Source organism: Malaya genurostris, chromosome 2 (genome assembly GCF_030247185.1).
Source record: "Malaya genurostris strain Urasoe2022 chromosome 2, Malgen_1.1, whole genome shotgun sequence".
Taxonomy (NCBI): Eukaryota; Metazoa; Arthropoda; class Insecta; order Diptera; family Culicidae; genus Malaya; species Malaya genurostris.
In genome coordinates this window covers 235,419,665-235,432,870 of record NC_080571.1, presented here as the reverse complement: position 1 = coordinate 235,432,870, position 13,206 = coordinate 235,419,665, and the positions used below count along the sequence as shown (strand labels likewise).

Here is a 13,206-nt window from a genome sequence, read left to right as displayed (position 1 = left end):
AAACTCGTAACTCCAATTTTATACCCGGATATCACTTTGAATCCTCGGTCTCAAATGATGTGATGGATTGCTTAATAGATTAATTGTAAGGCAAAAAGCAGACATTGAAAAGCAAGAATTACTGAAAATGTTTACTTGATCCTGGGGCATATTCCTTTCATAATTGTGTTGTTTTACCCAACGGCTGACAGAAAATTGACGAAATAAAGATTAATGAATAAAAACTTGACATCGTTAGAGACTAAGAATGACTACACTTTTCATTTGGCAAACATCAACGTTACATTTTTAATGAATGTATTCTTACCCAAGTAGCAAACATTGTTCTAGTACTGAATTTATTAGCTCTTCTCGCAACGATTATGCGATTGGAAAAGCGCACTTTTCTTGTATGATGTGCAACAAGTTTCTTGTTTCATATGTTTCACAACAGTAATATTTGCTAAGTGGAAACCGGAATTGAAACAGCTCAAATGATCTTGTTGTACAGTCAGTTGAAAAACCGTATGTGGAACTGAACCATTCAGATTTTTGAGTTGGTTTCACAAGCAGTAATATGAATGAGGTTTACATCCCTTACAAAAACGTGTTGAATCAATTGTCTAACATATCTAACAAAAATAACCGATATGAAGCAATTGTGAAACATGTCGATTATAACAAGTTTTAATTGCTACTTGGGTACATACTTGATGTGACTGTTGTTGTTATAACAATATTCCGAGAGCTAGCGTAAACCGCAAAATAAATTCGACTGTGAATTTGGAACACCATCTAACGAAAATGAAAAAAAAAAATTTTTTTTGTTTAACCATTTGATTAATTTGTTTCATGGATATAACAACACAAGCTGTATTTGTTAACCTAAATATTTTAAAAAAGACGATTTTGCAAACGATGTTTTGAAAACATAAAAGGCAAAATCAATCCGCGGTATTTGCAAGAATCCTAAGTAAAGTTTCTTTTTAAGAGGTTTGAACGTGTTTTTTCAAGCAGTTCGTTTAAGTGTTTAAATTCTGAATCACAAAATCATAACTGGAGCAATGAAGGCAAGTAAACACGTTATTTTAGGCGTCGTCGTTGGTCAAAAGAATGATATTTTAAATGCTAACGATTCAGGTTAAGACGAAATTCGTCGTGCTTTTCACTGTTTTGTTGTTCAAATGTACATCATTTGAGACATTAGTTAAAATCGCGTACAAAATACGTTAATCACACCATTCCATTTAATTTATATATGAAATCTTCATATTTTATTTAACGCCTGAATTTATGTTGCAAAGATTACTATTCTACCAGAAACACGCCCGAAGTTATACCAAACAACGACGAGAGCGTTACGTTTTAATTTCAGCAAAATCAGTCAAAATGAATCATGATCCGAGAACTTTTAATTATGGTGTATTATCATAACATGAAAATATACTATTTTCCCCAAATCATGACTCGTTTTGCTCATTTATGGAATCGGAAATTTTGCCAGTGTTCACGTTCATTGTTCATTGAAATGTGATGAACTACTTTTAAATCTTCTATTGACGAAAAGAGAAAAAATATATTTATACTGAACCATAGTAACTTAATCATAATTATTTGATTAACACTCAATCTTTTTTTTCAAAAATTTGTAACTACTGAATAAATTGACCGATCTTGATGCATTTGGTGTCAGAATAACCGGGTATTCTTGAATTTTATTCTGCCTTAATCGGTGTTGATATGGTCCAAAAACACCGGTGTTATTCCAGATCGCCTTGGGGTAAGTCGGTTTTGCCATTTGGGGTATTCTATCTAAAAAACTAAAAATTTATATGGGAACAGTTCTGGAACAATCTGAAATGTGCAAGATTTACTAAAACGCATCAATTTGAATAAATGAATCATTTGGCCAACCATCCCAGATTATTTCTTATTCAAACATAGAATTTGTTTTTCCTGATAACATTTTTGCGTCTTTTCAAAAAAGTCTTCAGTACCCTTCAGTATTTCAAATAAGATTACTGATCTCTTTTTCGCTTGAGAAAACTGAAACCGGCCCAGGGCAGTTTCATCAAACAAACGCTTTTAACAAAACTGTGTTGGTTTCGCACTTAGCAACGGGGATCTGAGCAAACCTGATATAGAAACCGGGTTCGAAACTGACTCGATTTTCAGTTCAACAACGTTGAAACTAGGTTCGAAACTAGCTTCAAACAAACGATTTGACAGCAGTTAGGGTGAAAACTGGGTTGGGTTTGGCATCAAGCGAAAACGACATGATAGTATGCAAAAAACATAAATTGTCGTTTTTTGCGACATGGAAACAGGAACCTAGTGGCCAATTTTTTGCCGCTGCATGTCACGCGTCTCTTCGGGCTGGCCATGTGAACATTATTTTCTTTCTTTCACCGCTACTGCTTGATGAATTCTGACGAAAAAAGCTCAGCGTATTTAGAAAAATGTGCCAAGCAAACTGATTTTTTCTATTTTTAATTTCCGCTCAACGATAGCGACGTAAACTGTTTTTGCGTTTGGTAGCAATGGCCGTTTTCCTAAGATTTTAAATTGCCCTTTAATGATCAAAACAATTCTTGGAATAAAAAACAAATATGTTGCGACTTTGCTCAAAAATAAAACAGAACGCGAAAGTTCCAAATCATCTTTCCCAAAAACTGTCCAATCAACCGAGCAGACCATCAAACGGTCAGGTCATTCACTGATAAGAATAAGGTTTGCCGGCGGCAAGCTAGACCTAGCTTGACAATCAAAGTCAAAACAGTCCGGCGAGCCCTCGCGCACCTTTCAACGCAACGCGAACGGATAATGATAAGCCTCAGCTGCAACCTACCTTCAATCTGAGCGCCAATGACCGAACGCGTCGGGCAGCTCGTGCCAGTCGTCATTCGTCAGCCGATCGTGCCGGAACATCGAATGAATAAAAAGTGCTTTCGGGTTCTCATCGTGTCGGTTTTTTATTGACTTTGAGAAAAAAAAATCCTGCGTTGTAATTTTTATTCAAGTTCAAGATCGGCAGCATGACAAGAATTTTTACATTGAAGGCAACCGCCTGGAGCGCTTGCAGGTAAACATTCACGGAACGTAAAAAGAATTTTATTTTATAAAAAGTCTCATAATGCTATTAAGGTTCAGGTATGCAACAAAAAAGGGAAATAATTCAAGTATGTGCTAACCCGTGAATGATGACTAGTAAATAAGTCGATATCATTTTATGAAGCTACGCTACAGCACTCAACGTAATTACGTTTCGTAAAATTGTACAGATTAGCTACATCGTAAACCTTCGTTGTCGACAGCCGGCCAAGTTACAGGAAAACAATAAAAGTTGTTGTCATTTTTAGATAATATAAAGTGGTTTCGTGTGTTTGGCATCCGTTTATAAAAGAATTTCTCGAAGTCTTAAAACATGCCAAGTGTAATAATTGTTTAAATTCCCGTCGTTTTTCCCAGATCTTTTCACTCGTCCAAAGTTCTTACCGCGACGCCAACGGTCTCGGATGGCCAACATCACGAACAAAGGCAGAGCTACATTCACCACATCGGCAAGCAACCACTGGTCTATCGAAACGTCGGTCAACATTTACGACTAGCGGCTGAAAAGTTTCCCAACAACGAAGCCATCGTATCATGCCACGAACAAAAAAGGTTAACTTATTCCGAAGTCCTCGAAAAGGTAATAAACTAACGGAATTATCCTGTCCGATCGCATTAGCCGGACCGTTCCTCAGACGGCGCCACGAATCTAATTATTATCTTATTGCTTCTACGGGGTCCGTCTGTGGAATGTCTGGAATTGAGGATTGGTTTCTGTTGTTGCACAGGTAGATCGATTAGCGGCCTCATTCTACCAACTGGGACTGCAGAAGGGCGATCGTGTCGGTATTTGGGCACCCAACGGAACCCAGTTCTATCTGTCCACTCTGGCCGCCGCACGCGCAGGGATGATTTCGGTGAGAGAAGCATGCTTTTTTTGGGAGGGATCAATACATATATACTAGTTTTATTAATACATTAACAAAGTATTTTTTCGCTTTGCATTCAATTTAATCCAAATATAATGCATTTGTTTCCAAAAAGCTGCATCATTACAAAACCGGAATGTCTAGGCAAAATGATTGTTATTCGACGAGTTTTTTTTATCTCGGACATTTTCGTGTTTATTTTATCATTCGAGTCATCGTTTTAGCACCGAAAAAGTGATAGAGAGCTTATTTTTATCTTCTTTTGTTTTATTCTATTTTTTTGGGATCGCTATTCTTTCAGTACTAATCTGTGTACGTCGACCTAATCTGTGTATCAATTCGGCCAAATATCAAATCAGTGCGATTTGGTGTTTTGAATACTTTGGGTTTAGTTTGATTACAGTCGTTCTTTGAGCTACAAGTGTTCATTTGGGGAATTTTTTGATTCGCCAGATTTTTTTGTGTGAAGTAATCTTTTTCTTTCGATCTATTCAAGCGATTGTTTTGCTCGCATTGCGTAACATAGATTTTATGTCTTCAAAAAGTGTTGGTTCGTGTTATTGCTAGAAAACATGCCGAGCCCACGAGCTCTTTCGAAAGCATGGTCTTTTTTACGCGGGGTATACGTACCACGTATAAAAACCAAGCAAAAACCCTCGTAACTTCGAAAATGCACGTAAAAAAAAGTCGAAAAACAAATGAATTTCTTTATCGATGTCATATGTCTTAGAAATGCATGGAATCTTAGAAAAAATTATGTAATCTTAGAAAAAATTAAACAAAAAAAAAAATGGAAAAAGTGTCAGAGAGTTGACTTTAATATATTTTGGGGTAACGTCAGATCTCGACGTTTCATGCATTTCTAAGACAAAACAAGAAAACTGGATAAGTTTGAAAATACGCGTACAAAAAACAGAGTAGCTCCGGAAATCCGCGTAATTTTGCAAATCCGTGTGAAAAGGCCTCGTGTGAACCGCATAAAAATCACATAAAAAAGACCTCAGTATATGAAGCATTGTCTATTGGAGAATCCAGCCATCATTTATGCGATCGCTGCCCAGTTCCAGTGACCAGCACTGCTAATTTTGAGATTTTGCTTGAAAATTTGAAAAAAACTGAAAGTTTTATGAAGTTTGTATGAATCGAATACAGCATATAAAACTATGTATAAATTTGATAAATAATTTTAACATTAATTATGCTGTAACTTTCTTCCGTTGTATGCTTGATTTATATTTATGGCAGGGGTGGAAATAAGCAAATTTTTTGATTCACAGTAAATAAAAATAGTTAGTATTATCTTTTCATATCACATATTTATTTTAGATATTTTAATGAACTAGCTGCATTACCCGGCGTTGCTCGGAAATGTTCACTGAAGGCAAAGCCGCAAAAAAAATTCTAGAAATTGTCCTGTCTATGAAATAGTCAGATCGTAGTGAAACACAATTTAGACGGTAAACCAACCCATTTCAATACTCCGTACACGTTCAGATTGCGCACGACCAATGTCCCATCTCAGATCTCACAATAATCATAATTTGCAAGGTATTATCGGGTCTGTTTTATGTTCGATTCGTGTTGCTAGGAACATTTAAACATCTTTCTCTCTATAAATACCTTCTTTGTAACCTCTGAGAAAATTCTTCTGACATCATTATTTCCACGTAATCGCTCAAGATTGTGATAATGATTATTTTAAAACGAAGGGCTGTTTATTATCATAACTACATTCGTACTGTAGAATAACGATTCAGTTAATACAAATGTTGTCTAAAATTTATTTTCATCATCTTTTAGTCTAAATCCTCCGGCCGGAGAGCTTCTTTAATAGAAAAACTTGCTGTCTTTTCACTCGGATAAATATCCCTACGATCATCTTTTAGTTGTAATAAATGCTTGTCGAAAAATGTCGATACCGCAAAACTCGAAACATTAAACCACTTTATTTAGAAACACTCATTATATCAACCCCCCAAAAACCCTTAAGACCATATTTGAGTTTTACAAAAAGTATCGATTCGCATCGAATTAGATAAATATTGTCATAACCCCTCCTGTTAATGACATTTGCTTCGCTCTCTCCCCTATAAAAGTATTCTTATGACCATCTACGAAGTGCAAGAAGTACCTGTACCAATTTTCATTGAAGTCCTTGCAGTAGTTTCGGAGTTATGTCGTTACATACATTATACCCCCCTTTTTAGAGACCCTTTCTATATCCATCTTCCTTACAATCATATGTTAGAGCCGTGACCTGGAAGTATTCTTAGTGTCAGTAGGATCCATAGTACTAGCCATGCAATGATTCTGTACACTAAGAATCGGCTGCGAGCTCTGTTGAAATAGAAAGGCCAAATTCCACAAAAGGAATGTAATGTCAAGACTTTGATTTTTTAATAATCATATCTAATTTCTGCAAAAAGGTTATATGGGTTTCAAAAATTATTGAATTTTTTCATGGCTAACCCCCCCCCCCCCCTCTCCGTTAACGACACTTGCTACGCTCTTTCCCCTATAAAAATACCCTTTGAAGATCAAGAAGTACCTGTGCCAAGTTTGATAGCAATCCGTAGGTTAGTTCCGGAGTTAAACCATTACAAACATGAGAAGCACTTGCTACATCCACCCTGGTATGGTATGCAAAATGCTTCTATGGTCTTCAAAAAGTATCGATTCTCGTCAAATAAGATATTTTTTTTAACGACCGCCCCTGTTGAAGACACTTGCTATGCTCCATTCCCCATTAAATCACCCTTATGACCATCTCGGAAGAGCAAGAAGTTTCTGTACCAAGTTTGGTGGCAATCCGTTCAGTCGTTCCGGAGTTATGCCATTTTAAACATTACACCCCCTTTTTAAAGACACTCGCTACATCCAACCTCCATATTGTCATATCCAAGGTGTGCAAAATATTTCTATGGTCTTAAAAAAGTATCGATTCTTGTCAAATTGAATAAATTTTTTCATGACCCCCCCCTTGTTGAATACACTTGATACGCTCCCTCCCCTATAATAAATACCCCTATAACCATCGCCGAAGTAAAAGAAGTTCCTGTGCCAAGTTTGGTGGCAATCCGTTGTGTAGTTCCGGAGTTATGGCGTTACAAATGTACAAATTTACATCCATTTTTATACATATATATATTGATAGATTTAGAAATGAATGATTTTTAAGAAGATAAATTTTGGATTTGCTTAGAATTTAAAAAGGTTTTCAGCTTCATTTCCCACAATTTAAAACATAATCGAAATTCTTGTTTTGTTGTCTAATTTTTTAATTCACGGTGTTCGTTTTTTTGATTCACAATCGGAAATCTTGATTTTCATGCGCAAAATGGGCTTATTTCCACCTCTGATATATGGAGAAATCTTTTGACAGATCTGAACAAATTAAACCATATTTTAAAGCTTTCTGGAAACTTTCTAAGGTTCTTAAGAAACTCAAAAACCAATTCCTGCTCTCAAGTAAAGAAATCAAATACTTCGAAAAAGCTCAAAATCTTGCTCAGCAGTTCAAGAGTGTCCACAATTTTAATTTGAACGTTGTGAGTTCTATTGAAAATGAAGTCTCACTGAAATATGAACATATTTAAACTCAAGTGTTATTGCAAGATGACATTATTGAGACGAATTTTGATGAAATTAAGTCAATAATTAGGAAACTTAAAAACATGAAGGCACCTGGTAATAATGGAATCTTTAATATTCTTATTAAAAATCTTCCTGATGTTGCCTTGAGACTCCTGGTTAAAATTTTCAACAAGTGTTTTTCATTAGCTTACTTCCCAAAAAGATGGAAAAACGCTAAAGTAATTCCTATCCTCAAACCTGATAAAAACCCAGCAGAAACATCAAGTTATCGACCAATCAGCTTACTTTCTTCTATCAGTAAACTTCTTGAAAAAATTATCTTGTTGAGAATGATGTCTCATATAAATGAGAATTAATTTTTTTTACCAGAGTAGTTAAGATTTCGTCATGAACATTCAACTACTCATCAACTTGTAAGAGTTACGAACATGATATAAGCAAATAAATCTTCTGGGTTATCCACTGGAGTTACTCTTCTAGACATAGAAAAAGCATTCGACAGTGTTTAGCACAAAGGTTTAATAGCAAAAATGTCTGATTTCCAGTTTCCTATTTATTTGATCAAAATGATTCAAAATTATTTAACTGATCGTACTCTTCAGGCTATCAGAATTGTAAATCTGAATTGCTACCCGTACGAGCCGGTGTTCCGCAGGGTTCGAGCATAGCTCCAATCTTGTATAATATTTTCACTTCTGATCTTCCAAATCTACCCGTTGGCTGTCAGAAATCGCTATTCTGTGACGACACAAGTCTGTTAGCCACAGGTAGAAATCTAAGAGTGATCTGCAGTCGCCTACAAAGAAGTTTAAATATTTTCAGTGATTATCTGTCAAAATGGAAAATTAAACCAAATGCAGCAAAAACGCAATTAATTATCTTTCCTCATAAGCCAAGCCTCATAAGCGCTTCAAAGGATTCAGAATAAAATTCTGGAATTGATTTTGAAGCGTCCTCCCTGATTTAGTACAAATGAGTTACCCAGACTCACAAATATAGAACCATTAGATGTAATGTCACATTATATTATAAGCAAATTCCGACAAAAATCGATGCAATCTTCAATTGATTCGATTCGCACTCTGTATTAGTTAGTATATAAGTTCCTTTTCCCTATTACACAGTACAAGTAGGTTTAGAATTTTCCCTACACAAAAATCACAGAATTGCGGAAGCAAATGATGTCCTCATGGTAACAACCAAATCATATATATATAATAGGGCTGAAAAGTCACCACTTGTGGCTGAACACCCAATTTAAATCTTAATAATTTAATTTTAACTCATATTCCAATAAATAGTTATTTAAAAAAAAACTTGGCAAGCAAATCACCGTTGGCGATTGTCGTGAACAGAAATCTCTATTTACGAACGGAAGCGGAAGTTTGCAAAAAAAACTTTTTTTTTGAATATTAATATAAATACTTCTTGAACGCACTTGACGAAGATATTATAGTGACTGAAGGCTCTAACTTCCTAAAATTAGCCTTAGAATTCTAGGTAATGTTTCACAATTATTTGCCTATTCTTCGAATTTAAATCTGTTGATGAAAAAGTTTGAAAATGCATATTTAATGTCATCATGATCGGTCGTGTCTGGTACACAACTCTGTAATTTTTTTAGTTATAATCTATTTTATACTATGAAGTGAATGCATGAGTAGTGTAGCTTATTGCCTGTATAAACAACGCTTGATCTGCATGTATGTATCATGGAATTATGAATATTTCGGAAGCTGCATACATTTAATACATACAAAATAATTTTCAGGTTGTAATCAATCCAGCGTATCAAGTTCCGGAAATTGAGTATGCTCTCAACAAGGTCGGAATCAAGGCAATCATAGCAAACGAAAACTTCCGTACCCAGCAATATTACGGCATGCTAACTCAACTTGCGCCAGAATTGGCCAGTTGCAATCCTGGCGAGCTGAAAAGTACCAAACTACCTTCACTATCGGCGGTGATTATCGATAGTGAACAGAACAGTCGATTGCCGTAAGCGATAATCGCAAATTATGTAGCGTGGAAAATTATACAATCTATATCTTATTCCAGGGGTGCCATAAAATTCCAAGATTTGTTCAGCTCTATTTCCGAATCGGAACGCTCCAAAATCGAATCCCTCCAGGCACGCATTTCACCGGATAGTGGAGTTAATATCCAGTTCACCTCGGGTACAACCGGTCATCCGAAGGCGGCCCTCATGTCGCATTTCGGTTTCGTCAATAATGCTATTCATATCGGACACCGGAACGAGTTCGGGCAAAGGTATTACCGAATTTGCGTGCAGACTCCGTTTTTCCATGTGTTCGGAATGGTGATCGGGATCATAGCGGCCATGAACTATGGAGCGACATTGGTTCTGCCTGGACCCGGTTTCAAAGCAATTGAATCACTGGAGGCGATAGTCAAAGAAAAGTACTACCTAACGGTTGGAACTTTTTCTTCAATAACCGATCGATCGATTTTTTTCTCTTTTTCTCAGATGTTCCGCCATCTACGGAACACCCACCATGTATGTTGATCTGGTCCGACAACTGCGAGAGAGTAATTTTAAACTACCCCCCATCGATTTGGCAGTTACTGGAGGGGCCCGCTGTTCACCAAAGCTGTTTACGGAAATTCAGGAGGCGCTGGGAGTACGACAGGTTAAAACAGTATTCGGCATGACGGAAGCCTCGGCTGTTCTATTCCAATCGCTTTTCAACGAATCTAAGGAGAAAGTTCTGGAAACTGTCGGACATCTGATGGACCACTATGAAGCAAAAGTGGTAGATAAGGATGGTAATACAGTTCCCATGGGTGCTTCAGGCGAACTTTGGGTCCGGGGATATGGAACTATGCTTGGTTACTGGAATGACAATGCAAAAACGAAGGAAACCATCGATGTGGATCGGTGGCTGAGAACTGGTGATCAGTTTCAACTGCACGACGATGGTTATGGGAAAATTGTAGGACGAATCAAGGAAATGGTTATACGAGGCGGGGAAAATATTTACCCGAAGGAGTTGGAAGACTTTCTAAACACGCACCCGAACGTTCTCGAGACGCACTGTATCGGGGTTCCGGATGAGAGAATGGGTGAGGAAATCTGCGCCTATGTACGGTTGCGGGATGCAACGAAGACCCTGGACCACGGGAAAGTGAAAGATTACTGTAAGGGAAAGATAGCTCACTATAAGGTGCCGAGGTATTTGAGGATTTTGGATGATTTTCCCAAAACGACATCCGGGAAAATTCAGAAGTTTAAATTGTTGGAGTTGTTCTTGAGTGAAGCGAAATAAATGATGAAACGAACAGAAGTTTGTTCTTTTTTTGTGAAAGATGCACTCTCACATAGATTATGTGCTATGAATGGGAGTTGTTGTGATATTCACCACCATTACCAGGAAATTTCTAATGTTTTTGCTATATTTCATCTAGGTCGGTATCAATCCTGCCTTCCAGATTCCAGAGCTTGAGTACTCACTGAACAAAGTGGGAGTTAAGGCGATAATCTCAGCCGAACGCTATCGTTCCCAAAACTATTACGAAATGCTATCTAACCTTGCTCCGGAACTGAAAAGCAGTCCTGTGGGTCAACTGAAAAGTTCAAAACTGCCTTTTTTAGAAACCATAATCGCTGCTAGTGACAGCGGTAAACCTCTGCCGTAAGTAGTTTGAAATAAAATCATGTTTACTACTGATCAGTACTTACATTTAATAGTGGTACAATATCCTTTGAAGACCTGTTCAGTCTGGGTACTGATGAAAGCACCTCCCAAGTAGAGACTCTACAAGAGAAAATTTCACCGGATAGCGGAGTTAACCTACAGTTCACTTCCGGAACTACTGGTCAGCCGAAGGCAGCACTGATGTCGCACTACGGGTTCGTGAACAACGGAATCCACATCGCTCAGCGCAATGAGTTTGATCGGAAACAGCATCGAATCTGTCTGCAGGTTCCGCTGTTTCATGCCTACGCTATGGTGATTGGTGTGGTAACGGCTATGACCTTCGGGACGACAATCGTTGTATCAGGAGCTGGTTATAACCCGCAGGAATCTCTTGAAGCCATCAAGAAAGAGAAGTATGTATCGAATATTTCGTTTGTTTTTTTATTAAAAACCACCCAAAAATTTCAGATGTACAGCAATCTACGGCACACCGACAATGTACGTGGATCTGATTAACAAGGTACGGGAGACTGGTTTCAAATTGCCATCCGTAGATTTAGCCGTCACCGGAGGAGCCACATGCTCGCCCAAACTTTTCAAGGACATCCTGAACGTTTTGGGAGTTCAAAAGGTGAAAACAGTTTTCGGAATGACGGAAGCTTCGGCGGTCCTGTTTCAGTCACTGTACGAAGATAGCACAGAGGATATACTGGAAACCGTTGGTCACCTAACAGATCACTACGAGGCGAAAGTTGTAGATCTGGAAGGAAACACCGTTCCAATGGGAGCATCTGGTGAGCTTTGGGTCCGTGGCTACGGGACGATGCTGTGCTATTGGAATGACGTACAGCGTACGAAGGAAACTCTCGATGTGGACAAGTGGCTACGGACAGGGGATCAATTTATCCTGCGTGACGATGGCTACGGAAAGATTGTAGGTCGAATCAAGGAGGTAATCATCCGAGGAGGAGAAAATATTTTCCCTAGAGAGATTGAGGATTTCTTGAACACTCACTCGAAGATACTGGAAACACACTGCGTAGGTGTTCCGGATGATCGACTGGGGGAGGAGGTTTGTGCCTTTGTCAGGCTAAAAGATTCCTCTCAATCGCTGGACCTAAGCGAACTGAAGGAGTATTGTAAGGGTAAAATTGCACACTTCAAAGTGCCAAAATATTTGAGACTTGTGGAGCAATATCCCAAAACAACTTCGGGAAAGATTCAGAAGTTTAAGCTTGTTGAACTGTTTGAAAACAGTAGAAAATCTGATATGATATGAGACGCTTTGATTTTGTTAACTAGAGTTTCTGTTGATAAATGTTTTTAATAAATTATTGTATAAATGTAGGGCTAGGCTTAAATGATAAGAATGTGATAGGAAGGCTGTGGGTTAACGTAACAGTAGCAGCTGTACAGAAAGGGTATTACACATGATTGTTACTCTTATAGCTTAATAGAACAGTTTTGTATGAATAAATAATATGTTTTATTTCTTACCGTATCGAAACCTTCCAAACATTCAGTCTTCGGAACCAGCCAATTGCACGCTTGGAACATAGTATGATATTGGACACATTTCTGAATATTTCTTCCATAGACGCTCCTTCATAAAACACTAATAATATAAAAAAAAGCTACAGGTGTGTAATGTCAGAGACATAACTGGATGTCGCGAGTACGAATAAAACTGACATTTTTACTTCATACTTCCGAATATAAATTAGTTGATCGATAGTGTGAATTGTGCAAGTTTTGCCCTTTCACACTACTAGAATTTGAAACGATACACCTAAACTACAGTACAGATTAGTTACATTAAACATTCTGACACACAAATGTTACGAAATAACCAGTATAGTTCCTTATGATAAAATAATGGTGGTTCTGAAAAGATCCTTTTATGAAGGCGTTCGTGATGGAGAGTGACGAGTTGAGTTCAAATTCCGATGGATACCATTGACTTCCGATGTCGATTATTTCATTTCGGATTTCAA

The 13,206-nt window shown here is 37.5% G+C and overlaps 1 protein-coding gene across 2 annotated transcripts; it reads left to right on the top strand.

The window, feature by feature from the left end:
* Positions 1 to 2,889: 2,889 nt before the first annotated feature.
* On the top strand, positions 2,890 to 12,666 carry LOC131428204 (medium-chain acyl-CoA ligase ACSF2, mitochondrial). 2 transcript variants are annotated; one of them, XM_058591947.1, is made up of 6 exons: positions 2,890 to 3,061; positions 3,448 to 3,670; positions 3,819 to 3,947; positions 10,980 to 11,206; positions 11,263 to 11,625; positions 11,681 to 12,666. In XM_058591947.1, exons 1-6 carry the CDS (start codon positions 3,015 to 3,017, stop codon positions 12,489 to 12,491), a joined length of 1,800 nt encoding a protein of 599 aa, XP_058447930.1. In that variant the 5' UTR covers positions 2,890 to 3,014; the 3' UTR covers positions 12,492 to 12,666. The 2 variants fall into 2 exon arrangements, with proteins under 2 accessions (XP_058447930.1, XP_058447932.1); XM_058591949.1 differs by lacking the exons at positions 10,980 to 11,206; positions 11,263 to 11,625; positions 11,681 to 12,666 and adding exons at positions 9,325 to 9,551; positions 9,612 to 9,974; positions 10,042 to 10,858.
* The last annotated feature ends 540 nt before the right edge of the window (positions 12,667 to 13,206 follow it).